The sequence below is a fragment of the Vipera berus genome (assembly GCF_964194415.1).
Source record: "Vipera berus genome assembly, chromosome: Z".
NCBI lineage: Eukaryota > Metazoa > Chordata > Lepidosauria > Squamata > Viperidae > Vipera > Vipera berus.
This window is the reverse complement of record NC_138205.1, coordinates 128,163,693-128,189,565: the sequence shown is the minus strand read 5'-3', so window position 1 is coordinate 128,189,565 and position 25,873 is coordinate 128,163,693. Positions and strand designations below refer to the sequence as shown.

The following is a 25,873-nucleotide window of genomic DNA, read 5'->3' as shown; positions in this document are numbered from 1 at the left end:
AAAAACATGAACAAAGAAAATGAATACATTGACTTTACATCTGTGGAAATCAAATGGGTCTTAGCTAACTGAAACCTGTTGCGTTCAGTGGGCCTATTGCAAATACAGTGGAAGGGTCCATACTAATGTGTGTTTTTGGTACAATTTGTTAAGAAAAAGCAAAAAAAACCAAATGCATAGCCCCGTGGTGGCGAACCGCTGGCATGCGTGCCACAGGTGGCATGCAGAGCCCTCTCTGTGGGCACGTGCACCGTCGCCCCAGTCCTGGGTTCGTTTGGGGAATGAACCTTTACTCTCACCCCTGCTTTTAAAAAAAATGCAAGTTCATTAATATCTTTATACACAGGGATTCTATTTTTCCCCTACCTAGGAAAACAGTTAAGATTGCACATTGTCTGAGGCAGGGGTCTTCAGACTTGGTCCTTTTATGACTCGTGGACTTCAACTCCCAGAATTCCTCAGCCAGCCATGCTGGCTGAGGAATTCTGGGAGTTGAAATTCACGAGTCATAAAAGGGCCAGGTTTGAACACCCCTGGTCTAAGACAAGGGTCCCCAACCTTTCTGGGTTGGTGGCCCGGGGTGGGGTGTGTGTGGAGGGACCTTTACATGGGCACACATGTGAACAGGACCACACATGTGCATAAACGGGCCATGATTGCACATGTGAAACAAGCAGGGACATGAGCGCCCGCACAACACAACACTTGGGCAACGCTAGTGCCCATGCAATGCTAGCACAAGTAGAGGGAGTGCGTGCGCTTGCAGCAATGGTAATGCTTCCACAATGCTAGTGTGATTGGGTGGAATGTTCGCTTGCGGCGACAATAGTGCCTGCGCGAGTGGGGGAGTGCGCTCGTGGCATCACTAGCGGCCGCATGATGATCACTAGCGCCAGCATAACGACGCAACACTAGGACAGGTTGGGTGCGCTTGTGGCGATGTAGTGCCCGCACAACATATGATGCTAGTGCGAGTGGGGGAATGTGAGCACACACATGTGCATGCTCTGGCCAGCCACTCACGCAGTCCAGTGGTCAACAGTCCACGGCCCGGTAGTAGGCCACGGCCCACAGGTTAGGGACTTCTGGTCTAAAGAACAGACGCTGATCTCAGGACCTACCACTATATGGACTTAACTGTCTTTTAATTTAAATTGGTCTGAACCTGGATTAGCCATACGACATTTCAAAAAAGTTAAAGAGTTCTTTGCTGTTCACTGACCACTAATTCACAGGGTACCTTAAATGGACGCCCCATCAATTGACAAAGTAGACTCAAGTGATTGAAATAAATTCTGTAGATATACTCATAAATTGTTCTATCCCTGTTAACAGAATCCTTCTCATTTTGTGTCTGTGTGTGTTCTGAGGGGTCCTTGGTGCTCTGTGAGCTTGGTTGTTTTCTTGCAGATGTTTCATTACCCAAACCAGGTAACATCATCAGTTTGACAGTGGAACCTCTGCAAGAAAACAACCAGGCTCATTTCAACCCTGAGCTACAAATATTCTTCGTTATTTGTGTGTTGTGTTTGTATCTTGCCTTGAAGGTAAAAGGAGGCTTCAAATGTGGGACTTTCACTTATTTTCAAAATGCAAACACATCAATGTGTCCTGTTCATACAATACTACATGAAGGCACCATGTTAAGACTGTTTGTGCCAACTAGCAATTGGATTTTAGTTTACAATGTTGAACGACACACGAATAGCATGCCAATTTTAGATTAATTAGTTTTAGATTAATGCTGTCTTTACTAGGGGTGACTTGATAACAATTTTCCAATATCTCAGGGGTTGCCACAAAGAAGAGGGAGTCAAGCTGTTCTCCAAAGCACCCGAAGGCAGGACAAGAAGGAAACTCATCAAAGAGAGAAGCAACCTAGAACTAAGGAGAAACGTCCTGACAGTCAGAAAAATTAATCAGTGCAACAACCTGCCTCCAGAAGCTGTGGGTAGTCCAAGACGAGGTTTTTAAGAAGAGCCTGGACAGCCACTTGTCTGAAATGGTACTGGGTTTCCTGCCTGAGCAGGGGGTTGGACTAGAAGACCTCCAAGGTCCCTTCCAACTTTGTTATTCTATTCTATTCTATTCTATTCTATTCTATTCTATTCTATTCTATTCTATTCTATTCTATTCTATTCTATTCTATTCTATTCTATTCTATTCTATTCTATTCTATTCTATTCCATTCCATTCCATTCCATTTTCTATTCTATTCTGTTCTATTCTATTCTATTCTATTCTATTCTGTTCTGTTCTGTTCTGTTCTATTCTATTCTATTCTTCATTCTTCTATTCTATTCTATTCTATTCTATTCTATTCTATTCTATTCTATTCTATTCTATTCTATTCTATTCTATTCTATTCTATTCTATTCTATTCTATTCTATTCTATTCTATTCCATTCCATTCCATTCCATTCCATTCCATTCCATTCCATTTTGTGTTCTATTCCATTCCATTCCATTCCATTGTCTAGTCTAGCCTATTCCCTGTTCCATTCCTATCCTATCCTATCTTTACAATTCTCCTTTCAAATGCCACTGTTAGTTCTTGGAGTGATGTCCACGCTTTATTCCAATTCTAGAAGGAACTGTCAAGCCAAAAGGAAAGCAATACAGGTAGCCTTGATTTGCGATTCATTTAGCAACTATTTGAAATTACAACAGCACTAAAAATGTGATGTACAACCAGTACTCACACTTACAACCAGTATCACCACAGTCACATGAAACATATTCAGTGCTTGGTAATTGACATATATTTACAAGGATTGCAGCATCCTGGGATCATTGTAATTGCCATTTGCAATCTTCCCAGCCGGCTGGGAAGGGTCAATGCAGGGTCAATGCAGGAAGCCAGATTCACTTAATCACTGTATGATTCACTTAACAGCTACAATTAACTGGCAAAAAAGATCGTAAAATCAGGCACGACTCAACTGCTTTGCTTAGCAACAGATTTCTGGCCCCATCTGTGGTCATAAGTAGAGGACTATCTGTATTGCTGTTTATGGCACGTGGGAGACACCATTGAATATATTTTCATTAAGTGCTGTAAATGCTTCATCACCTCTGTCCCCTCCTTACAGGTGCATAAAATGAAATGCTTCTAAATGTGTTATTCTAGAACCAAAATGTTTATTTTTAAGGAGGGTGATGGTGGTAAAGAGAAAATTAGAGTTTTATTTTGACCTGATATAAATTGGACCATTTCAGAAGAGTAACAGAGCATGATGTTCAAATATTTGGCTAAATGCAAAAATGGGAAACGGCTCCTTAAAACTGCCTACTGGTATGTTTTTGTTTTATTCCCCCCCCCCTCCACAACTGTTACCTCTGCCTGCGAGTCTGAAATTCCATAAGCCTGACAGGAGGACAGTCAACCATTTTACAGCAGAAGGGGTAGGAATGTGTGTCCTGTAACTGTTTTAAATTGTGTGGACTTCAACTCTCAGAATTCCCCAGCCAGATCTGGGAATTGTCCAAACAAGTTAAAGTCCAAATAATTCAAAGCCACTGAGGTTGAAAAGCACCATTGTTCAGCTAGTCCTTCAGATGGGACTGGTTGCAAAAGGTGATCACATGACCTGGGACACTGCAACCCTCATAAATACCAAGTTGCCAAGTGTTTGAATTTTGATCACATGACCATGGAGAGACTGCAATGGTTGCAAGTGTGAAAAAGGGTCACTTTTTTCAGTTCTAACTTCAAATGGTCAGTAAACAGATGGTTGTAAATCAAGGACTATACATTGTATTTTATGGGTTGTGCAGATTAGAGCAGTTTTGCAAACCAAGGCACTCAAGTCTCCCAGATTGGCAAGTTAATTCACCTCCCCAGCCTGCAGTTCCAAGTTTGGCAAAAGGACAGCCTTTTATGACTCGTGGACTTCAACTCCCAGAATTCCACAAACCAGGCACGCTGGCTGAGGAATTCTGGGAGTTGAAGTCCACGAGTCATAAAAGGGCCAAGTTTGAAGACCCCCTGAATAAATCCATAGCCTACTACGATGTCACTTCTGGCACCCCCTGCGGGGCACATGCCTGGGCGTGATGTGGCAGCTATAAAGAACTACATGTCCCAGGATGCCTAGCGGGCCCCGCCTTTCCATTGCGAGCGTCAACTCGCCACGGGCGGCCGTAGATCTGTTAGAGATAGGAAAGTGAAGAGGATCGTTGCGTAGCTTGAGCTTTCCTTCGGGTGAAAGAGAAACTCCATTTATGCTGGGAGTTTCGCAATAAGCCCTGGAGAGTTCCATAGCTGGCGAGAAGGATCCTACAACCGCCAGAGACATCGGCTGCTTAGCAAAATAAAAAACCAGCACTGAGCACGAAGGGGAGCGACTCTTCATTTTTTCAAAGTCTACGGAGCAGCCTTCCAGCCTAAGAGGGGAAGAGGGCGGGGGCGGGGCCGCCGCGCGCCTGCGCATGCGGGCTGCGGTCGTCGTCCAGGGCTGCGAAGGATGGAGCGGATGAAGGTGGTTCTCGGGCATCTGAGCGGCTCTCAGCGGCCGCGTCTCTGGGCTCCTTCCCCTTGCCGGGCCCCGCTGCCCGGCCCGGACGACGTGGTGGTGGTGCACGGGCGCCGGACCCCCATCGCCAAGAGCAAAAGGGGCGGCTTCAAGGTAGGGGAGGACAAAAACCACCAGCCCGGGGCTCTTCAAACTTGGCCCTTTGATGACTTATAAACTTCAACTCCCAGAATTCCTCAGCCTGCATGCCTGGCTGAGGAATTCTGGGAGTTGAAGTCCACAAGTCATAAAAGGGCCAGGTTTGAAGACTCCTGCACCAGCCCAACAACACCCCCACCCCACCCCACCCCCCACCCCAAAAAAACCCTGGGCTCCTTCAGAGGCGTCGGACTACAAATCCCATCAGCCCCTCCCTGGGAGCGGGTAGCCCAGCACCTCTGGACGGAGGCGTTTGGGGGGAAGGGGGAGGGGAGGCGCCCCTCCTCTTAGCCCGGTCTTGACATGGGAGTTGTAGTCCAGGGGATGATGGACCTGAAACACCACCACCACCCCACTTAAAATGAGTTCGGATGTTATGGGGAGGGGGGGCGGGTGAAGAGGAGTTGGAGGAGGATCCAGCGTCCAGCGCCTTATGGACTGCAGTTCCCACCAGCACCTCTGAAGACAGAGTGAGGGTGCCCAAGTTATTTATTTATTTATTTCTCTTTCTTTCCCTCCTTCCTTTCTTTCTCTCCTTCCCTTTCTCCCTCTTTCCTCTTTCTTTCTTTCTTTCTTTCTTTCTTTCTTTCTTTCTTTCTTTCTTTCTTTCTTTCTTTCTTTCTTTCTTTCCTCCTTCCCTTTTTCTTTCTGTCTTCCTTCCTTCCTTCCTTCCTTCCTTCCTTCCTTCCTTCCTTCCTTCCTTCCTTCCTCTCTCTCTTTCTTTCTCACTCTCTCTCTCTCTTTCTTTTCTTTTCTTTCTTTTTTTCCCCCAGGAAACTACACCAGATGAACTTCTGGCTGCGGTCATGACTGCCGTTCTGAACGATGTAAAGCTACGCCCTGAGCAGCTGGGCGATATCTGCGTGGGTGAGCCTTCGGCCAAACTACTAGGCTGGGCAGTGGGGCTGTGGTCATCCCCTTTCTTCCCTTTTTAAGCAGTGGCTGCTGGAGCAGCTTATCTGGAAGGGCAACCAAACCCTGATAACCTAAGCAAATTCCTCTCTTTGTACTTAGGGAATGTACTTCAACCTGGCGCTGGAGCTCTGATGGCGAGAGTTGGGCAGTTTCTAAGGTGAACTTAGCCACTGAGTCATCTGGAAGGGAGATCATGGGTACAGTGATTTGGTTAATACTGGCAGGCACAAAGAAAGGCCATTGGACTACTCCAGTTTGATATTCGGCACTTATACTCCTATTTTTCATTTGCTGTTTTCATTGTATCACTCAAGGGCATCCAACGGTGGCAACTTTAGGACTTGTGGACTTCAACTCCCAGAATTCCCCATGCTGAGTGGGGAATTCTGGGTGTTGAAGTCCACAAGCCTTAAAGTTGCCAAGATTGGACACCCCTAGTGTAGCTGATGCAGCTGAGATTCTGTAGAAGGACGAGCAGATATTCATTTATTGACTGACTTATTTTTATCCTGCCTTTATCGATAAGAAATTCAAAGTGGCAAACAGACCCATTACTCCTTCCTCCTCCTATTTCCCCATAACAGCAGCCCTGTGAGGTAGGTTGACCTGAACGAGACTGAGTGGCCCAAAGTCACCCAGCTGACTTTCATGCCTAAGGTGGGACTCAAATTCAGTCTCCTGGTTTTTCAGCTAGCACCTTAACCACTACACCAAACTGCCTTTCTGGGTTTTTTTATTTGTTGCTTATATTTATATCCCTCTTTTTTCCCTGCCCTGTTTATACAGTATCATTGTGGTTTGCTGCTGGCACCACTGTCATATAGAAAAATGATATTTTTAATAGTAGCCATGTATTAAACGTATGTGCCCAGGTCCGAACCACTCTGCACAGTTTTTGAGACCTTGGGGATCTTCTGCATCCATTTTTTTTATAACTGTGGAGCTTCCGGGGTGCTTATCACTTGTTTTGAGAAAAACACTGGACTTTGTGCTAAGGCAAGACCTGCCGTGGGGATCCAAAGGGTAGCTGTGCAGGCCAGCTTGCTATCATCGATTCCACTTTCAGCTCCAGTCTGGGCTGGATTTTGGATTTCCCATCTTGATATTTACCGCATAGTTTTGGAAAGAGTGGCATAGCAATATGTTTGCTGTTTAATCCCTTGCATCTTATTGAGAGTTTTCAATCAGTTGTGGAGTACTGATCTATCTAAGCTTGATTGCAGAGTGCTGTAAGATCAGGTCCTAGTTAAAATGTTTTCAATGGATCTTCCTAAAATCGCAAACCAAGATTATCAAGGCATTAAAAAAAAACCTTAAAATTAGTCCACTAAGGTCTCTAGGGTCTTTTCCAATCCCCTTTTATACCAATAAAGTATTTTATTCTTTGTTGCAGTGGTATTCCAGAGACTGTCCCAATATCTTGTGTTAACAGGCAGTGTTCATCTGGATTGCAAGCTTTGATTAATATCGCTGGTAAGAAGGCTGGGTCCTGTGTAACGGTCAGATTCCATGCCTGGAATAAATGTGGAATTTAACTGAAGCATAGGGCTTTTCAAACTCCTGATACTGTGAGACGTGTAGAGATTTAAATTCCTAAAATGTAACACTGTAGATTGCCTGTTAATACTTTCTACAGAGGAAGTTACAATCCTGGTACAGTAAGTTCTACGGAATTCTTGGAATATAATTTTTTTCTAGGACAGTGGTGTCAAACTGCCGGCCCACCTGCCAGATGCGTCATGCCGAAACTGCGCCCACCCCAGCTCTAGCAATGGGAAAAATGTCACAATATGTCACATCACATCATATGGCGCGGCGAGTTTGACACCCCTGTTCTAGGAGAAGGTTAATATATTCTTTTTTTACATTCCCTTCTGAAAAAAACCCATCTAAATGAGGGAATATGCTGATCCCCCTTGCCCCAGCAGCACTTAAAAGAAGGATATATGTGGAATTCACTGGCTGATTTAAAATTTGTACACTTTATTTACAGGTGGTATTAGAAATGGCTCCTATGATATTGGTTTGGCTTGCGGGTAAGTTTTTTTTTTAATAATTGTGCACTGCTTACTAATTGTCTGTTTTGTCTGTTGATTACCTTGTGTGATATTTTTAAGCGGACTGTGAAACTGTGTATTTTGAGTCAGTTAGTTTAGAAGAGGATTTCTGGAGACTAGCATTTTGCAGGGGTGTGAGAGCAATATACCAGCCTCAAGGAAATACCCTTTTCTAATTAGTCTTGGAAATAATTTTAATTTAGTTTGATTGTTCTGGGAGCTGAAGTCCACTAGTCTTAAAGTTGTCAAGGTTGCAGACCCCTGCTGTAGATGAAACTCAAATTTAAGGCTTGTTCCACACCGGCTGGTGCTGAACATAGGAGTACAGTGTGAAGCTTGGTATTTGATTTGGCCCAAAATCTTCAGTGTTGGAGCATTCACCACTTCTGGAGGCAGGTTGTTCCACTGATTAATTGGCAAGTTAGCAATCCAGCCCCAATGCCACATCTGTAAAAGTGAACTGGTGTCCCAGTATTAGTAAGACAAAATTCCAAGTATTTGCAAAAATATTATAAACGCTGTTCATTCTTTTTGCAGTGATCTCTTGAAGTGCACCATTTTGGATAAATGTAAAAGCAAGTGGATTTAAGTAATCCACTTGGAAACTAGGTTGGGTTAAATCCAATGGCTGTGTTCTTTGGTGTTGCCTCCTGATCTCGCCAAACGAAACAGTTGCTTCACTGGCCTTGTGAAAATAAGCTATAGGCCTCCTTTGATATTTGCATGCTGTTTCAGAACACGTCTACGCTGTAGCTAAAGAAATGCTGGAATATGCCTGCACATGTTGTTTTATGCCTTTTGTAAGCCTGGTTTTAATTGTGCAATTGCCTGTTGGCACTGCAAAGCTTGGTTGGTAAATGAACTACTGGAATAACCTAAGAACAAAATTGAATACTCTGTGAAGGCTGAACCAAGCTTCCTGATCTTGTGCAATGCTAAGTTTGCATTGCCACATTCCTGAAACTGCAAGATATCTGATGTGGAGAAACACTGGCTGCAAAAAAGCACAAAGATTTAATCTTCTCTTGCCCATAAATTTGTGCTAGCTCTTCATAACTGCTGCTACAAAGACTTCATCATAGACCAGAATCTATGTACCAACTTATGGCTGAAATGTTCTCTTTTCCAGGATAGTTTGTTCCACACATATCAAAAATGGTCCAACCTCAAAAAACAGTCAGTTCCTCCAGTGGAGCTCAGCTGGTGACATCCTACTTCTTTAGATGCCTAAATATTTAAAACTCAGCGTTACTCAGGATACGCAGACTTTGAGGATAACAAATCCCCAGTTGTTTTGTTCTCTTGCATGTCTCTGGAGCCATTCTCGACCAGTTTGCGTGAACTTGTGGCTTTAGCGGGTGCCTTAATAGAAGGAACTTAGTAAGGGACATTTTGAGAAGAACATTTTGACCGTTAAGTCTTAGGGTTTCCCTTCATCTGTCATGGCTGAGACCCTGGATCAGTGGTTCTGTGAAAACTTGAGCAACTGGAACATTTGCAGTTGCTTCTTTAATAACAAACACGTTAATTTGGGATAAGCAGGACAAGAAGCAATGGATGGAAACTAGTCAAGGAGAGAAGCAACCTAGAAGTAAGGAGAAATTTCCTGACAGTGAGAACAATTAACCAGTGGAACAACCTGCCTCCAGAAGCTGTGAATGCTCCAACACTGGAAGTTTTTAAGAGGAGACTGGACAGCCATTTGTCTGAAATGGTAGAGGGTTTCCTGCCTGAGCAGGGGGTTGGACTAGATGACCTCCAAGGTCCCTTCCAATTTTGTTATTGTTATTGTTATTATTATTAATTATTATTATTATAATAATTATTATTATTATTATTATTATTATTATTATTGGGGAGGGAGCATTTCAAGAACTCTCATAACTAGATCTCTTACCCTGTTACAGAACTTTTTTTTAATTCCAAAACATCGCTGCCATATTATTATTGATTTTGAATGCTGTACTTGCTTGAAAATATCTGGTCCGATAAGAGTGGGTGTTGCCCAGTGGGTTTAGGTGGTTAGGGTCTTCTCCCCTGCACCCCCTGAGATCCAGAAGGCCCCAGATTGCCATAGCCCTCAGAGGTTTTTGAACAGTTGGCTTCAAGTGCCAGGGCAGGTCGCTCTTTTGAAGAAATAACAATTCTCTGGGCTCTTTTGAAAATAGGGAATGCTTGGGGTATAGAGAAGTCTCCTGCGTCTAGATCTGGTAGTAGAAAGCCGATTGTGGAGTCTGCAGATTTCTTGAAATAGTGCTGGCAATGAAGTTCTCTGTGTGTTTGCCAAGAAACCGGTCCATATGGACTTCCCTCTGGGTACAAACCTGGAAGTTTTAATTAAATATTTTCCAGCCGTCCATGGTTCACGCTGATTTCCATTTTTGTTGTAGAGTAACTTAACTTCATATATTTAATTCTATCAAAATGCTTGCTTGTCCTTTCGGCTTTTGGGGAAACCCATGCACGGCTTGCATACAAATAGCCCTCGACCACAGTAGAGCCCAAAATTCCTGTTGCTAAGCAAGACAGTTGTTAAGTGAGTTTTGACCCAGTTTTATGACCTTTCTCGCTTTTAAGTGAATCGCTGCAGTTGCTAAGATAGGAACACGGTTGTTAAGTGAATCTGGCTTCCCCGTGGACTTTGCTTGTCAGAAGGTCGCAAAGGAGGATCACGTGACACACACACAACCCCGGGACACCTTGACCGTCATAACTATGAGGCAGTTGCCAAGTGTCCGACTTTTGATCCCGTGACACTGGGGAGGCTGCAACGGTGGTAAATGTTAAAAATGGTCATAAGCTACTTTTTTTCAGTGCTGTTGTAGCTCCGAACGGTCATTAAATGAAACGGTTGTAATTTGAGGGCTAGCTTTAAATGGGAGATATTCACACCCCCCTTTTCTTGTTCCTCCAGAGTGGAAAGCATGTCACTCCGTAGCGCTAGCAACCCTGGAGACGTCACCTCTCGCATTATGGACTTCAGCAAAGCTAGGGACTGCCTGATCCCAATGGGGTAAGGGGCTGCCGCCCTTTTACTTTCCTTGTTCCTGGCAGTAAAAACCTGGTACTCTCTGGGCTTCCATGTTGTCCTGGGACCGCAGTGGCGCCTGTTTTTGTGTTACACAAGGGCAATCAAATGTTGATTCAGCAACACCACTAAATCTAGCCACTGCCAGATGAAGCGCCATGATAACCAGTTACTCTTTGATAAGATTCTGGGAAGGTGAGTAGTGACTGGGTGGATTTAATGCCTCTCGGTTCATTAGTGTTGGAATATCATCCTGTCGCATACCCCGGTGCGGTTATAAAACATCCTGCACTGTAAAAGCAAAAGTTTCAAGTCATTGTGAAGTGAAACAAATGCACGCAATTTTGCGTTGTTTTTTTTTTTTGGAGGGTGCTTTGATAATTAGAAGAGGAGTTAGTGTCTCTTTACTCCAGGCCTCCACTTTCACCATTTTGCTTAGCTACTGAAAAGTTAATTTTTTGAAGATGTGACGATTGCAGTCGTCGAATTAAATTATGGCAACTATGAGTTATAGAACATTCAGGAGGCACACTGTTCCATTGCTTTTTCTTTCTTATTTTCTTTTTCTTTCTTTCTTTCTTTCTTTCTTTCTTTCTTTCTTTCTTTCTTTCTTTCTTTCTTTCTTTCTTTGTTTCTTTCTTTCTTTCTTTCTTTCTTTCTTTCTCTCTCTCTCTCTCTGTCTCTGTCTCTCTCTCTCTTTATTTATTTATTTCTATCTCTCTTAACAGAGAGATAAGATGATTTAGAACCAAGGAACTGATCCGCATGCTTTTAATATTGCTTTTCAGAATAACTTCTGAGAATGTGGCAGAAAGATTTGGTATCTCCCGAGGAAAACAGGATGCTTTTGCCTTGGCTTCTCAACAAAAGTAAGCGAAAGGGGCTGGGTTTCTGCTGTTTTCCTGCACTTTTTCCCACATTTATGTTGCTTGTGGTTCTCATTTTTCAAGTTTCCTCTTTATCTTTAAGGATTTTCTGTGTTAAAATATGAAACCTTCTCCAGTATTTCTTTGCTTTGTCACGTGTCCACTTTCTTTACATTCATTTGAAATACCTTTTTTTACATTCTAGATAGCTTACCTGGTGTTAAATACCGATGAGACATCATCTTGTGAAAGTTTTCTTTTAAATTTTAGTTCAGTGTAAACTTTAAGCTTTTTATCAACATATTATCCCATTGTTCCATCATCACATTATATCCAAAGTTTCTTGCCCACTGTATCATACATGTTCATTTTCGAAATTCAGTTTCCATAGCATTTTATAAACCTTAGCAATAATATGTTCATCACTACCATATTATTGGTTATAAAGAAGGCAAGGGAGAAAAACATAGATATGCCCAATTGAATGCAGAATTCCAGAGAATAGCTAGAAGAGATAAGAATGCCTTCTTAAATGAACAGTGCAAAGAAATAGAAGAAAACAATAGAATAGGGAGGACCAGAGATCTTTTCAAGAAAATTGGAGAGATGAAGGGAACGTTCAATGCAAAAATGGGCATGATAAAGGACCAAAATGGCAGGGACCTAACAGAGGCAGAAGAGATTAAGAAGAGATGGCAAAATTACACAGAAGAACTATACAAGAATGAGCTTAACGTCCCTGATAATCACAATGAGGTGGTCACTGACCTCGAGCCAGACATCCTAGAATGTGAAGTGAAGTGCGCCTTAGAAAAGCTGAGCAACAACAAAGCTAGTGGAGGTGACAGTATTCCAGCTGAGCTATTCAAAATCTTAAAAGATGATGCAGTAAAAGTGCTACACTCAATTTGCCAGCAAATTTGGAAAACTCAACAGTGGCCACAGGATTGGAAAAGATCAGTTTACATTCCAATTCCAAAGAAAGGCAGTGCCAAAGAATGTTCAAACTATCGCACAATTGCACTCATTTCTCATGCTAGTAAAGTCATGCTTAAAATCCTACAAGCTAGACTTCAGCAGTATGTGGATCGAGAACTACCAGAAGTACAGGCAGGATTTCGAAGAGGCAGAGGAACTAGAGATCAAATTGCCAACATACGCTGGATCATGGAGAAAGCTAGGGAGTTCCAGAAAAACATCTACTTCTGCTTCATTGACTATGCTAAAGCCTTTGACTGTGTGGATCATAACAAACTGTGGCAAGTTCTTAAAGAGATGGGAGTACCAGACCATCTTATTTGTCTCTTGAGAAACCTATATGCGGGTCAAGAAGCAACAGTGAGAACTGGACACGGAACCACTGATTGGTTCAAAATTGGGAAAGGAGTCCGGCAAGGCTGTATACTGTCGCCCTGCCTATTTAACTTATATGCAGAGCACATCATGAGAAAGGCAGGGCTAGATGAATCAAAAGTTGGAATTAAGATTGCCGGAAGAAATATCAACAACCTAAGATACGCAGATGATACCACTCTAATGGCAGAAAGTGAAGAAGAACTAAAGAGCCTCTTGTTGCAGGTGAAGAAGGAGAGTGCAAAACTTGGGTTGAAACTTAACATTAAGAAAACCAAGATCATGGCATCTGGCCCTCTCAATTCCTGGCAAATAGATGGGGAAGAAATGGAGGTAGTGACAGATTTTGTTTTCCTGGGCTCCAAGATCACTGCAGATGGGGACTGTAGCCAAGAAATTAAAAGACGCTTGCTCCTGGGGAGGAAAGCCATGGCAAATCTAGACAGCACACTAAAAAGCAGAGACATCACCCTGTCAACAAAAGTGCGTATAGTCAAGGCTATGGTCTTCCCAGTTGCAATGTATGGCAGTGAAAGTTGGACCATAAGAAAGGCTGAGCGCCAAAGAATTGAGGCCTTTGAACTATGGTGCTGGAGAAGACTCCTGCGAGTCCCTTGGACCGCAAGGCGATCAAACCGGTCAGTCCTAGAGGAGATCAATCCTGACTGCTCTTGAGAAGGCCAGATCCTGAAGCTAAAACTCAAATACTTTGGCCACCTAATGAGAAGGAAGGACTCACTGGAGAAGAGCCTAATGCTGGGAAAGATCGAGGGCAATAGAAGAAGGGGACGACAGAGAATGAGGTGGCTGGATGGAGTCACTGAAGCAGTAGGCGTGAGCTTAAATGGACTCCAGAAGATGGTAGAAGACAGGAAGGCCTGGAGGAATGTTGTCCATAGGGTCGCGATGGGTCGGACACGACTTCACAGCTAACAACAACAACAACAAAGAAGGTCACCCGTGTGACCAACCCAATGTTACAATCTTTTTTGCAGAAGTTAAGCAGACATCATGGTCCATGCCAAACCCCTTGTTTGTTATAGGTCAATTTTGCCCCAAACCAGAAGTTAATGTCTATTTTCAGCAAATATGTAAAACATGGTCACATGACCTGTGGATGCTGCAGACAGCTGGAAAAATGTAAGTGCAAGTCATGTAAGTGCAAGTCAGCAATAAGCTGACTTTGTAATAATGCCGCTTGGGGGGGCGCGAAAGCCCTAATAAGCAGGCATATACATAGAATGAAGGCTACTGCTAAGCACATTGATTTGTGCTTCTTAGATTGTAAGCCGCCCTGAGTCTTCGGAGAAGGGCGGGATATAAATGGGATTAAAATAAAAATAAATAAAATAAATGTGACTGGAGGGCACCAGAACTTTGAAACTGAATCATAAGTAGCTCTGCAGAGGTCCGTCGTAGCTTTGAATGTTTGTTAACGACCCTGTCATAAGTTGAAGACTACTAGTATTGTGCAAGACAAATGATCCAAGGTGCTGCTTAAGAGCCATTTTTCAGAGCAGTTTCGATTATTTCCAGGAATAATAATTATTATTATTTCATAATTTTTTTCCAGCTCTTTTTCTTCGACTCTGTCATCTCCTCGTACAGTTGATTGATATCGCTGTACCAGGAGATGCCAGAATCGAAGAAAAAGAACTGAAAAAAAATTACGAAATACCGTGACCTGGCCATCGAAACTGCGCGATTATGTATGAAATGTGTGACAGTGATACCCATGGTCATCGGGGCACTGGGAACTACGTCCAAAAACTTTGCAAAATACATCAAGAAATTGCAGCTTCATGCAATAACTCCAGCAATGCTGCAAAAAAACTGCGCTACTCGGAACATCTTACATTTTAAGGAGGTACCTGGTTGATACCTAGGATGCTGGCAGCAACCCGTGTCGACCATCAGCGCCAGTCAATTTGAATGTTCAGTCGACTGAGTTTCGTGTTTTATGAATAAAAGTTTTATATAATAATAGGTTGGATGGGATCTTGGAGGTCATCTAGCCAAACCCCTGCTCAGGCAGGAAACCCTATACCAGACATGTCAAACACAAGGCCCGGGGGCCAGATGCGGCCCGCGAAGTGGTTTCATGTGGCTCACGAAGCCATCCTGGAAACAGTGAGGGAATGGCCCCCACTGCCTTGGCCCTGGTCCAGAGACCCTGAGATCTGTCCCACTCCTGTCCAGGCCCCCACAGGCACCCTTGATGCGAACGATGTAGAGCTGGCCACGCCCACCTAGTAGGCCATACACACTCTAGCCACGCCCACCCAGTAGGCCACGCCCACCCTGGCCATACCCACCCGGCCCCCTGAGAGCAACCGCAATGCTGATGCGGCCCTCAATGAAATTGAGTTTGACACCCCTGCCCTATACCATTTCAGACAAATGGCTGTCCAGTCTCTTCTGAAAAACTCCCAGTGTTGGAGCATTCACCGCTTCTGGAGGCAGGTTGTTCCACTGGTTAATTGTTCTCACTGTCAGGAAGTTTCTCCTTAGTTCCAGGTTGCTTCTCTCCTTGGTTAGTTTCCATCCGTTGTTTCTTGTCCTGCCTTCGGGCGCTTTGGAGAATACTTAACTGCCTCTTATTTAGTTTTTTTTTCCTTTGAGTTTTCAAACGTATACTATAAAGGTAATTATTTGAGTGTGGTGTGTTTCCAGAGCAGCTCGAGCTCAGAAGTTGGGGTGGTTTAAAAATGAGATTGTCCCTGTGACGACCACCATCACGGACGACCAGGGCACTGAGAAAACGGTCACTGTGCTGCAGGATGAAGGAATCAGGGCCAGCACTTCCCTGGAGGGGTTGGCCAGGCTGAAGCCGGCCTTCCAGGAGAATGGCACCACCACAGCTGGTAAGGCTCCGAAGCAAGAAGATGGAGTGGAGGGGATTGACTTTGTGCCACAGACTCAGTTTGGTTAAGACACCAGGAGATTGTGAGTTCTAGTCCTGCTTTTAGGCACGAAAGCTGGCTGGGTGACTTTGGGCCAGTCCCTCTTAAAATAAATTTTAAAAAAGTCAGAAAAGTATTCGCTCATAGGAATAAGAAATGGAGGTTATAAGATCTGGGTTCAAGTTCCCTATTTAGCAACAGAGCTTACATGGTGACTTCAGGCCATGTCTTGGCATTTCTCAGCCCAGAATGAGATGGTTGTGAGAATAGATAGAAGAATGGAATAGGAATAGAATAAAAACTTTATTGTCACTTTAAATGTACACTAATCAGAATACATTAAAATGAAATTTCATTACATTCAGCTCTCAAAACCATTGTGCATATACCCACATATACACATAGGACACAAAGAAACATCACAGGCTAGTTCAAATGTATACATGGCGAAAAAAGAGAATCTTGCGAATTTACAAGACAGATAGCATAAGGAACAAGGCTGTTACAGAGTCTAGTAGTCCTGCTATAAATACTTCAAAACCTCCTCCCAGAGGAGAGCAACAGAAACAGACCATGAAGTGGGTGTGTGGGGTCTCTAACAATGTTCTGAACTCTAAGCACATATGAGCGCTTGTAAGCCGTATCCTGAATATCGGGGAAGTGAGCTTCCTATGATCTTCTCGGCTGTCCTCACCACTCTCTGCATGGACCTTCTTTCTATCTGAGGCTCTACTGTCACCAAACCAGACAGTGATGCAGTTTGCTAAGACTCTCAATTGCGCCTCTGTTAAAAAGTGGCCAGGACAGAAGGAGAGAGACATGCTTCTCCTCGTCCGATGCAGAAAATGCAGACGCTTGTTTGCGCGCTTCCCTAAGGGTGAGGTGTGGAGAGACCAATTCAGATTGTTGGTTATCTGCACCCCCAGGTACTTACTACTGCTGACCTCCTCCACGGCTGCAGCCCTGATACTGAGTGGAGTCTATGCTGGCTCTTTCTAAAATCAGAAGTGATCTCCTTTGTTTTATTAACATTCAAAACCAGATTATTTTTATTACACTAATCCACCAAAGCCTTCTCTTACTCCCTATCACTTTCCCTTTGCACTGACAAATGTATGATGAATTTATCCATGTTTATTAATATGCACCACTACCAGCTAGCTCAGGGGGTCTTCTAACTTGGCAACATTAAGACTTGTGGACTTCAGCTCCCAGAATTCTTCAGCCCTCATGGCTGGATGAGTAATTCTGGGAGTTGAAGTCCACAGATCTTAAAAGTTGCTAAGTTTGTAGACCCCTGAGCTAGCTGGTCGGCCCTTCTTAGCTCTCCTTCCACAGTGTGATAACAATGCAACCCCAACCCCTTCCCTGTACCCTTAAGACACAGGAATCAAGTGCAAAGCAAGAGAGGCTCACAAAATAAACACATAAACTCCGGGGAGGGGGGGTTCCCCCCCCACTTCTTTAAGTTGTTTCAGGGGTGTCACATGCCACAGTGTTGCAATTAAAGACAGAAAGGCTCTGGCAATTGCGAAAAGCTTTAGTTTTAAAATTAAACCTGTTTACCTTCAAAGAAAACTTTCTAAAAGCCATAGACGGATTCAAGATAAGGGGGTAAAACTAATTACATTTGTTTAAAAAGATTAAAACTATGGAAGTCAACACTTTGGACTCATTGCTAGCCTAAAATACAGACTAAAATATTCCAATAACCAAAGCACACAAAGGAGCCTCTGAATTACAGAACGCTGTAAAAACTGTACAGAAATCCTTATGGTAACCCAATCAAGCTGCCAGCTGATCCAGAAGTAAATAAACCCACCTCCTTTCCAGCATGCCGGCTTTTCATTTCATTAGCACTGTTTGCATTCTCCTGGCTGGAGAAAACATACCAGGGGAACTTTTCTTCCAGCAACAGCTGCTGCTGTTTCTTCTCTGTCCCTGTTTCCTCCCTGCTGGCTGACCTCTCCTTCTCTTTCCCTGTTGTCTTTTTTCCCCCTTTTCCTGTCTAAACCACCTCCTTTTATAGCCTCCCCCCTTTTTTCCCCCTTCAGTTCACCTCCAGCTCAGTGCTGTTTTCGGAAGCGCCAATCAGCTGGAGCCCTGCCGAGCCCAGACAGTCCTGCAGCTGCAGTTGGCTGTCCCTCAGGCTTGGCTCGCTTCGGCTCATTCCCCTCCCCTGCTACACTTGGCTAGCAGTTGTGTACCACTGCCACATGGCAAAGTACCACAGGTGGTACGCATGCCACCGGTTGAAAAGCCCTGACCTAGAACACAGGCCCTCCAAGGATACACAAAGCCCCGATAGGCTTAAAAACATTTACCAGGGTTTTTACAAATGTGAGAAAAGGGAAAAGTCATTTCCAGATTACACAATTTGCAGAGTTTATGTCAAGTGTTTTTAGATTGCATTAGCTTTCTAAAAGGGACGCGGTGGCTCAGTGGATTAGGACGCTGAGCTTGTCGATCAGAAGGTCGGCAGTTTGGCGGGTTGAATCCCGAGTGCCGCGTAACAGAGTGAGCGCCTGTTACTCGTCCCAGCTTCTGCCAACCTAGCAGTTCGAAAGCATGTAAAAATGCAAGTAGAAAAATAGGGACCACTACGGTGGGAAGGTAACAGCGTTCCATGCGCCTTTGGCATCTAGTCATGCCGGCCACATGACCACGGAGACGTCCTCGGACAAGCGCTGGCTCTTCGACTTTGAAACGGAGATGAGCACCGGCCCCTAGAGTTGGAAACGACTAGCACACATGTGCAGGGGAACCTTTACCTTGCTTTATAAAAAAAATTAAAACCTTTTTTGGCAATCCTCTATACGTGAGAGTGATTTTCATTGTAGAAATCTTTTCTATCCATTGGTCCTGGATGATGATGATGATAATGTGATTAACTCAGTTGAGCTGTCCTATCAGTTTGCCTCCATCTCATAACTCGTTCTTTATGAAATGGTTCGCCTCAGGTAACTCCAGCCAAGTTAGTGATGGGGCCGCTGCGGTGATCCTGGCCAGACGTTCTGCAGCTGAACAGCTGGGCCTTCCTGTCCTTGGGGTACTGAAGTCATACGCTGTGGTTGGAGTCCCACCAGACGTTATGGGCATAGGGCCAGCCTATGCCATCCCAGTGGCACTGAAGAAAGCTGGTGAGGAAGATAATCTTGGCTGGGGAGGGACGGGCAGAAGTCCCCCCGGCTAATCCAACACCCTTCCCTTGTATGGAATGACTCCTGGCAAAAACTGGGCAGGGGTTATCTTTTCCTCAATCCGTTGCAACCTATTATATGGCTTCAAGGGGATTGGGGGGGGTCGTTCTTAGAATGATTTTAGGGCTGCCTTTTGGGGTGTCTTTGCAGCAGCAGGGTGAAAGAAAAGCATTGGTCTCCCTGAAATATATTGTCTTTTTACGCTGTTAAACTTGTGTCGCTCTCTTTAACTTGCAGGTTTGACAGTGAATGATATTGATGTCTTTGAAATCAACGAGGCCTTTGCGAGTCAGGTAAGCATTTTGAAGAGGGGGTTAGAGAGGAGATGCCACGAAGGAAATACGTCCCCAGCTGTGAAGGTTAGCAAGAGATTTCAGCGGCCCTGGAGCCCTTTGCCCTGTGCTTCAGCCAGGACAGGCAGGCAGCCATTTGGCAAGGAGGCTATTTGATTAGCTCCGTAAATACCACATTTCACCAAGGCAGCTTTGGCCTGACCCTGCTCAGGTGTGGTGAGGGTGGCCTCTGAAGTCTCCAAACCCACTACAGATTTACAACAGGCACTGAAAAAAGTGACTTATGACCATTTTCCACACTTAACAACTGTTGCAGCATTGCCGTGGTCACATAGTTTACTTTCGGACGCTTGGCAACTGACTCATCTTTTTTGACGGCTGCAGCATCCTGGGTGTGTTTGTGTGTGTGTGTGTGTGTGTGTGTGTGTGACGTGATCCCCTTTTGTGACCTTCTGACAAGCAAAGTCGATGGGAGAAGCCAGATTCACTTAACAGTCAGGTTGCTAACTTAACAACTGCAGTGATTCACTTAACAAATGTGGCAAGAAAAGTCATAAAATGAGGCAAAACCTGCTTAACAAATGTCTCACTTAGCAACCTAAATTTTGGGCTCATTTGTGGTCGTAGGTCAAGGATTACCTTTGTATGACCCTACTTTTACCCAAAATAATTGTGTTACAGATAATCTTTGATTTATGACCGGATTGCTTAGCAACTGTTCAAACTTATTACACACACACACACACACACACACACACACACACACACACACACACAAAACTTAGGAGCTGGATTTGAAGTTTCAACGGCTGTGTGTGATCCTTCTCCCCCATGGTCACGGGACCTTATTTTGAATGCTCAGCAACCAGGAGCCATTTGCAGCATCCCACAATCATGACTGCATTTATGACTTTTTTCTTTTGCAGGAAACCATTGTTTCCTTCCAGTTTGTAAAAAAAGACACCCATTGCAGCAATGGGTTCGCTTAGTAACTGCAGTGTTTTCTTAACAATTGCAGTGTTCCCTTAACAAATTCGATTGTCTTGTTTCTCCAGGCTGTCTACTGTGTGGAGAAACTTGGCATCCCCATGGAGAAGGTGAACCCTCTGGGTGGTGCCATTGCTTTGGGACATCCTCTGGGGTGCACTGGGGCTCGGCAAGTTGTCACTTTGCTCAACGAGCTTAAGCGCCGGGGGAAAAGGTAAGTGTGAAAGGCATGAACTACGCAATCGACTACGTGGCTTATTACGCTTGTGGCGCTACCAAGGGGTTCCTCAACCTGTCCAGGAGGTCTGGCGTGTAAAACCTGATCTCCTGCAGGTTCTGTCTTGCGTAAATGAAAGTGAGGAGGTGCCTTGTGGGATCTCCGCTTTAAATTTTATTGCTCTTGAGACCAAGATACTGCTTCTTTTATTTATATCCCACCTTTATTATATTGATAAATAACTTAAGGTGGCGAAAACACACAATTTCCTTTGCTCCTCCTATTTTCTCCACAACAGCAACCTTGTGAGGTGGGCTGGGCTGAGAGACAGTGACTGGCCCACCGTAACCCAATCAGCTCTCCTGCCTAAGGTGGGACTAGAACTCACTGACTCCTGAGGATTGGCCCAAAGTCACCCAGTTGGCTTTCACGCCTAGGGTGGGACTAGAACTCCCCATTTCCTAGTTTCTAGGCTTGCACCTTCACAACACATTCTCTTTTTAGCCAGTAATTCTGTCATAAGCTCTTCTCTTCCCCCAAATCGCTTTGCGTGTTCCAATCTTCTGATCCCCAAGACCTGCCTAGGGAGCTTAGCCCTAACGTGCGTTCCTGTTTCAGAGGCTACGGCGTGGTTTCAATGTGCATCGGGACCGGGATGGGAGCAGCTGCGGTATTTGAATATCCAGGGAAGTGAGCAGAACTTCATCCTCTTTGTGCAACCTGCCTTCAAGACCTGAAAAATGACCAGCGACCCGTCCTGATGTGCAGTCCGGCGTCACGAATCTTAAGTTGCGGACCGTCCTCGGAGGACAGAGCTTTTATGAAATCCAGTGCTGCGGGAATGAATTTGGAAATGGGGTGTGGCTGCTGCTTGGTCTTTAAGAAAACCTATTAAGAGATAGGTCCTTTTGTATGAATTAATGGCTAGGGTGTAAAAGGGTCTACCTGCCGAAGGGTAGTGGGTTGGGGGGCAGGTGGAGGGAGGTAGGGGTACCTGAGGAACTTGACGGATCAGCGATCTGAAATAGATTGCTTTATCTGCAGTGCTGGGATTAATGTGCAATTGGAACAAGTTCCCCCACCTTCCCCTCCAGAATCCTTACTCCAATGAGTAAATTCCCTAAGTAGCTAAGGTACTGCTTTTTTTGGGGGGGGGGAAATAACGATTACTAGAACCAGCTAGAAAATGGGGCGCCAGCACATTGGGGAACGATAAAAATCATAGCACAGCGTTTATTGCCGGGGGTGGGGGGGGTGGTGGTTCATTTTCAAAGCAGCTATTGCTGGTTTGATTAACTTTATCCCACATTATTTTTGAAAATGAACTGGGGCCAGGTATGTTTCTTTAAAGAAAATATTGTTACCATGAACAGGAAGAAGACTGACCTTTAAATCCTTAAAAGGAAAAGCAGCAGAACAAGCAGCTTAAGGAATCGGGACGATTCAGCTGCTGGTCCTAGCAGAAAAAGTGATTCATACTTGCTTTGCTGGTTTTCTAGGGAGCTAAATCAATTCTTGAGAGATGTTTTAATCTACTAATTAAATTTCTGTTGCTGGATTAAATTACATTAATAACGCCTCTGAGTGGTTCTGAGTTATTTAACTACTAGAAAGCCAATTTTTCTAACATAGAACAGTGTATCAAGTTAGATTTTGAAGGTAATCCTTGACTTATATTTATATTTATATTTATAAATATGACTTAAGGCCACAATTATAAATGACTTAAGGCCACAATTGAGCCCAAAGCTAAGTGAGACATTGGTTAGGTGAGTTTTGCCCCATTTTACAACCTTTCGTGCCAGTTAAGTGAATCACTGCAGTTGTTTGGTTAGTTAACATGGTTAAGTAAATCTGGCTTCCCTGGATTCTTGTCATAAGGTCGCAAAAGGGGCTCACGTGATCCTGGGGGGTGCTGTGACAGTGGTAAGTTTTTCAGTGCTGGTGTAACTTTGAACAGTCATTAAATGAACAGTTGAAAGTCGAGGATTATTCTGGTTCTTTCTTGGTACATCTGTGTGAAAGCAACCAAATCCTGTAAGAACATCTTGTGTAGTTCATGATCTAACATTCTTTTCCTGCGAAAAACTACATTACTGTTTTGAATGATATATTGACTTAGGAACATGTTTGTCAAAAACAGATCATGCCAGACAAATCTTATTGCGTTCTTTGACCAAGTGACAAAATTAGTGGATCAGAGGAATGCTGTGGATATAATTTACTTGGTCTTCAGTAAGGCGTTTGATAAAGTAGATCAAAACCTGCTACTTGGTAAGATAGAAAAATGTGGGTTAGACAGCATCACCACCAGATGGATTTGTAGCTGGCTGACAGGCCGTACTCAGCGTGTGGTCCTCAATGGAACCGCATCTACACGGAGGGAAGTGTGTAGTGGGGTGCCCCACAGCTCTGTTCTGGGCCCAGGGCTCTTCAACATCTTCATCAATGACTTACTGGAATTGGGAATGTCTAGTTTAATGAAAAGAAGGGCAAAGGGTGACATGATAGCGGAGTTCCAGTATCTCAGGGGCTGCCACAAAGAAGAGGGAGTCAAGCTATTCTCCAAAGCGCCTGAAGGCAGGACAAGAAGCAACGGATGGAAACTAACCAAAGAGAGAAGCAACCTAGAACTAAGGAGAAATTTCCTGACAACAATTAATCAGTGCAACGATTTGCCTCCAGATAGTCCTTGACTTAAAAGACTGTTCACATAGCAATCACACAGCAACGTGTGGTTGCATGACTGCATTTTAAATTGAATTCATGGTTTTCAGCAAAACTGCTGTAGGAAGCAGCGGTTTTGCTTAACATCCAGCACAAAAAAAATATATAAAATTGGGTTGGTCATATGACTGAGCCATTTAATGACTGTTACAACTTACAACTGTAGTGCGCAGGCCATCCACCACAGTTAAAAAAATCAGTATAACAGCATGTTGTATGAATGTAGTTATTATATGCTTGAGTATTTCAAAGGCCTCCAGGATATGGACTTGCCACGGCCAACTCTCCGCTACCAGTTTGCCATTGCCACCACTGGATAAGTTGCCACAACCAATTCACTACAGGGAACTCGCTGTGGGACAATTCAATTTTATTCATTTAAACTATTTTTTTAAAATTATTTTAATTTTGTCATTCGCATTTCATTTTGTCCCTCCTCTTAGATCAGGGGTATCAAACTGCTGGCCCGCAGGCCAGATGCATCATGCCAAAACCACGCCCACCCCATTGCCGGCAATGAGGGGAAAATTGCAATAACGTCGCGACACGTCACATGGCAAGTTTGACACCTGTTTTAGATCCTTCTGTTTCACCATTTCTTTGATATTATGTAACTTTTCTCCTGTGGCGAGTTGGCTGCGGTGAGTTGGCTGTATCCAGTTGTCCTAGACCAGACATGTCAAACCCGCGATGTCACGTGACATCGCGCAATGTATCAGAACAGTTTTGCCATTGCTGGCAATGGGCTGGGCGCAGTTTCTGGATGACGTGTCCAGCCCGTGGGCTGTCAGTTTGACACCCGTCCTAGTAGTGGCGAACCTATGGCACACATGCCAGAGGCAGCACACTCTGTGGGCATGCACACTGTTGCCCCAGCCCTGCCCCCCCACAGCGGCCCTCTCCTCACCAGCAGCCCCCTGGAGGAGAGTTGCCCCCAGGTGTGGCCTACATGGAGCAGTGCAGCCAAGGACGTGGCAGCCAGGCAGGGGGAGCAAGACTCCGCCCTTGCACCCCGTCACGTGCAGATGAGGCTGTAGGGTGCAGGCGGAGGATGTGGCCGCCGTGGCGCTGCTGGGCTGCCTGGGCAATCTGCAGTGGGCCGTGGAGGCGGTGGGTGGCCCTGTGGGAAAGCGGGGTGGTGGTATTTGGGCACTCAGTCTCTAAAAGGTTCGCCATCACTGTCTTAGACCTTCCAGGATAGCTGGGTTATCACTAGGCCAGGGGTAGGCAACCTTGGCTCTTTTATGACTGGTGGACTTCAACTCCCAGAATTCCTGAGTCAGCCATGCTGAGGGGAAAGGGAGAGGTTTCCAAGCTGAGCCATGCTGGCTCAAGAATTCTGGGAGTTGAAGTCCGCCAGTCATAAAAGAGCCAAGGCTGCCTAACCCTGCACTAGGGCCACCTTGTGGCAAAGATTGCCTGGCGAAAATGCAGTTCAGTTTTGGCCACACACATGCAGAAGCAAGGCCCCGTTTGAGAAGGATATAGAAATATTTTATTTCTCTCTAGTGTTACAAAAAAAGAAAAGAAAGAAAACCAACCAGCTACCTTTAAGCTGCCTGCAAGAAGCCCCCTGTGGCTTGTTCTTCAGGTGCTCCTGAGCAGGTCTTCATACTTCTCATCGTAGGAGCCTTTTCCTTGGACAAGCAGCAGGCACGGCTTCTCTCCCAGCATGCCAACAACGGTCACTGTGGTTTCATAGGCCACGTTGTCTCTGAAACGAGAGTGTGGTAAGAAGGGAGTCCTCCCTTTGACAAAAACACCATGAAAGAGGCCTACGGCAACTCGACTCGCCACAGGACAAGAGTTACACTAATATTGAAGATGTAGTCAAACAGAACCAATGAAGGATGCCAACGAAGGGACAAAACAAAAGGTGAATTGACAAAAATTAAAAATTAATTTTTTAAAATAACTTTGAATGGTTGAATCGTCCTGCAGCGTCCAGCGGTGACTTGGCTTCAGAGAATAGACCGTGGCGAGTTGTCCCATTCCGGTTCAACTCGCCTGCTGCTCCCTTCACCCGCTCTTCTCAGTTCAAAGCAAGCTGAGGACTTGCATATCCAGGTAGTCCTCGACTTACAACTGAGCCCAACATTTCTGCTGCTAAGTGAGACATTTGCTAAGTAGGTTTTGCCCCATTTCACAGTCTTTCTTGCCACAGTGAAGTTAATAAGACGGCCGTTAGTGTGAATCTGGCTTCCCCGTTGACTCTGCTTGTCAGAAGGCTGCAAAATGGGAATTACGTGGCCCTGGGACTCTGTGACCGTCATAAGCAGGAGTCACTTGCCAAGCATCCGAATTTTGGTCCCTTAACCGTGGGGATACTGCAATAGCTGTAAGTGTGAAAAGGGGTCATGTGTCACTATTTTTCGGTGCTGTTGTATCTTTGAATGTTAGCTGAATGACTGTAAGTCGAGGACCAGTGAAAGGAATCCTGCCATCTTCATGAATCACTGTGGCATACTGCAGAAGAAGACCTGAAGAAAACTTCTCACTTCTTCCTGACCCAAATCTTCTAGAACAGGGCCGGTCAAACTCACTCAAGGTCCTACAATAGAGAGGGACCTCTGAGGCCATCAGGTCTAACTCAGGGCAAGGTCGAAGCAGATGATCCTGCCAGTATGGATCATCTGATGAATGAGAGGTTCCCA

At 44.6% G+C, this 25,873-nt stretch overlaps 2 protein-coding genes across 3 annotated transcripts in view; one reads left to right on the top strand and one right to left on the bottom strand.

Moving 5' to 3' along the window:
* Positions 1–4,445: 4,445 nt before the first annotated feature.
* On the top strand, positions 4,446–25,615 carry ACAA1 (acetyl-CoA acyltransferase 1). 2 transcript variants are annotated; one of them, XR_014028661.1, is made up of 14 exons: positions 4,446–4,628; positions 5,447–5,540; positions 5,688–5,745; positions 6,982–7,061; positions 7,582–7,624; positions 10,560–10,658; positions 11,462–11,542; positions 15,566–15,756; positions 18,756–18,935; positions 19,233–19,288; positions 20,344–20,489; positions 21,111–21,350; positions 23,663–23,775; positions 24,729–25,615. XR_014028661.1 is itself a non-coding variant. In XM_081345629.1 (12 exons), exons 1-12 carry the CDS (start codon positions 4,467–4,469, stop codon positions 21,184–21,186), a joined length of 1,266 nt encoding a protein of 421 aa, XP_081201755.1. In that variant the 5' UTR covers positions 4,446–4,466; the 3' UTR covers positions 21,187–22,069. The 2 variants fall into 2 exon arrangements, 1 of the variants encoding a protein (XP_081201755.1); XM_081345629.1 differs by lacking the exons at positions 23,663–23,775; positions 24,729–25,615 and having other exon boundaries at positions 21,111–22,069.
* DLEC1 (DLEC1 cilia and flagella associated protein) overlaps positions 24,130–25,873 on the bottom strand; it is a 98,682-nt gene continuing 96,938 nt past the window's right edge. Inside the window, exon 38 of the mRNA XM_081345600.1 lies at positions 24,130–24,933. Coding sequence (XP_081201726.1) covers positions 24,807–24,933 — 127 coding nt within the window. The 3' untranslated portion in view covers positions 24,130–24,806. The remainder of the gene's footprint in view (positions 24,934–25,873) is intronic.

Excerpts from the sequence above, each read along its gene's own strand:
- ACAA1 (XM_081345629.1), top strand. The coding sequence starts at position 4,467 with ATGGAGCGGATGAAGGTGGTTCTCGGGCATCTGAGCGGCTCTCAGCGG. Across the intron at positions 15,757-18,755 it reads GAATGGCACCACCACAGCTG|GTAACTCCAGCCAAGTTAGT; the intron begins GTAAGGCTCCGA and ends GGTTCGCCTCAG. Across the intron at positions 20,490-21,110 it reads CTTAAGCGCCGGGGGAAAAG|AGGCTACGGCGTGGTTTCAA; the intron begins GTAAGTGTGAAA and ends TTCCTGTTTCAG.